The sequence below is a fragment of the Phodopus roborovskii genome, unplaced genomic scaffold (assembly GCF_943737965.1).
Source record: "Phodopus roborovskii unplaced genomic scaffold, PHOROB, whole genome shotgun sequence".
Classification (NCBI taxonomy): Eukaryota; Metazoa; Chordata; class Mammalia; order Rodentia; family Cricetidae; genus Phodopus; species Phodopus roborovskii.
Genome location: NW_026126448.1, coordinates 6277624 through 6279107, shown reverse-complemented (window position 1 = coordinate 6279107; position 1484 = coordinate 6277624). Strand labels below are relative to the sequence as shown.

Sequence of the window (1484 nt, the reverse complement as noted above, 5' to 3'; positions counted from 1 at the left end):
TTCATCCCTCTTTCTACCTCGAGGGCCTGACTAGGTCCACTTAGTTGTATGAAGCTTCCTCCATAATACTCAAACACCATGGGAAGGACAGGTTTCCGGATGCAGGGTCCAGTTTCATCAATTCGGAGAGGAGGAGGGAGGATGAAGTAGGGCATAGAGACCCCCCATCTAAGAGGTCAAAGATCTGCTCCCTTCTTCGGGGTGTGAGAGCCAATGCCATCACTACACTCTCCTTTTTGGAAGTTCTAGAGATGGGACAGATGAGGCCACTTGTGTTCAGTCCTTGGCGTTACCCCTCCACCCTTCTCCTGGCCCACTAGGAGGCAGCTAGGTCCCTAGGGAGGTTGTGCTGAGTCCCTTCGGTGCGCGGTAAGTAGCCGGCCGTGGATGCTGGCGCAGGAGGGTTCAGGGCAAAGAGACCGGGCCCAGGGCTAGAGTGGCCAGAGGACGCAGCTGAAGCGGCAGGACTGAGCTGCACGGCGGTAGTGTCCTGCGCGGTGCGCTCGCTGCTCTCCATCTCCAGTGCCACGGCCCTTGCGTGCCCGCCGCCCTGGCCCTCCGTGGCTAAGGAGCGCGCTCGGGACACGGGTCCCCGGCGGCTGCACACGCAGCAAGCAGCGAAGAAGCCGAGCGCCAGCACGAGCAGCGCCGGCCCCACCACCAGTGGCGCATTGTACCTGGGCAGGGAGGCAGCGAAAGCTCCTACCAGGGTGACGTTCAGGCCAGCCAGCAGCATGCACAAGCCACAGGCGCAGCACAGTGCGGGCGACAGCAGGCCCCGTAGTCGGCCTTGGGCACGACCTGGGGCCGCTGGGGCCAAGGATGCGGTGCTTTTCTTCTTTGCTTGCGGCATCAGCCTGCGCAGGCTCTGCACAACTCAAGCTCTGTCTGGCCGCTTGCCCACAGAAGCACACATGTCAGGGCAAGCTCGTGGTGGTCCTGTGGACATATATAGCAAGAGGGCGAGTCAGAGGGGAGTGGGGTTATCAACTTCTAACCTGGGCTCAGTTCTATGGCTATCTGCACAGTCTGCTACTTGCCCAGGTCATCTTGGACAGCTCTGGGAAACAACCCACCCAATGTGAAGAATCTGCAGATTATTCCCCCCCCCCCAAGTCAGTCATTGCAAATCTTACCCTGTCTTTCTTCCAGGAAGCCTTTAGGCTCTAATTAAGAGGCTGCAAAGTGCTTGGCAGGTTGCTGGTTAAAAGAGCCTTTTTTCTTTCTGACTATTTCATAGTCCTAACCATAGTGCAGATTTTGGGTTTTAAAGAGTCCTCCTACTCCCCCATCCCCTCCTCAAGTGGTAGAGACCCGAGGATAATCTGGTTTAGTTTCTCCTTGCTCAGGTGAAGAAAATAAAGCATGGAGATGCCTACACTTTACTCGAGACCCAGACCGGGACATACTCGATTGTCTGCCCTACATTAAGGTCTCACAGGCATAACAATGACATTAACTTTCTTTCATGAACATTGGTTGGT

General features: G+C 56.2%; 1 protein-coding gene across 1 annotated transcript; it reads right to left on the bottom strand.

Annotated features, from left to right (window-relative positions):
- Positions 1 to 231: 231 nt before the first annotated feature.
- Tmem275 (transmembrane protein 275) lies at positions 232 to 853 on the bottom strand. The gene has a single exon (XM_051188303.1). The coding sequence runs from the start codon at positions 851 to 853 to the stop codon at positions 317 to 319; it is 537 nt and encodes a 178-aa protein (XP_051044260.1). The 3' UTR covers positions 232 to 316.
- Between the last annotated feature and the right edge of the window lie 631 nt (positions 854 to 1484).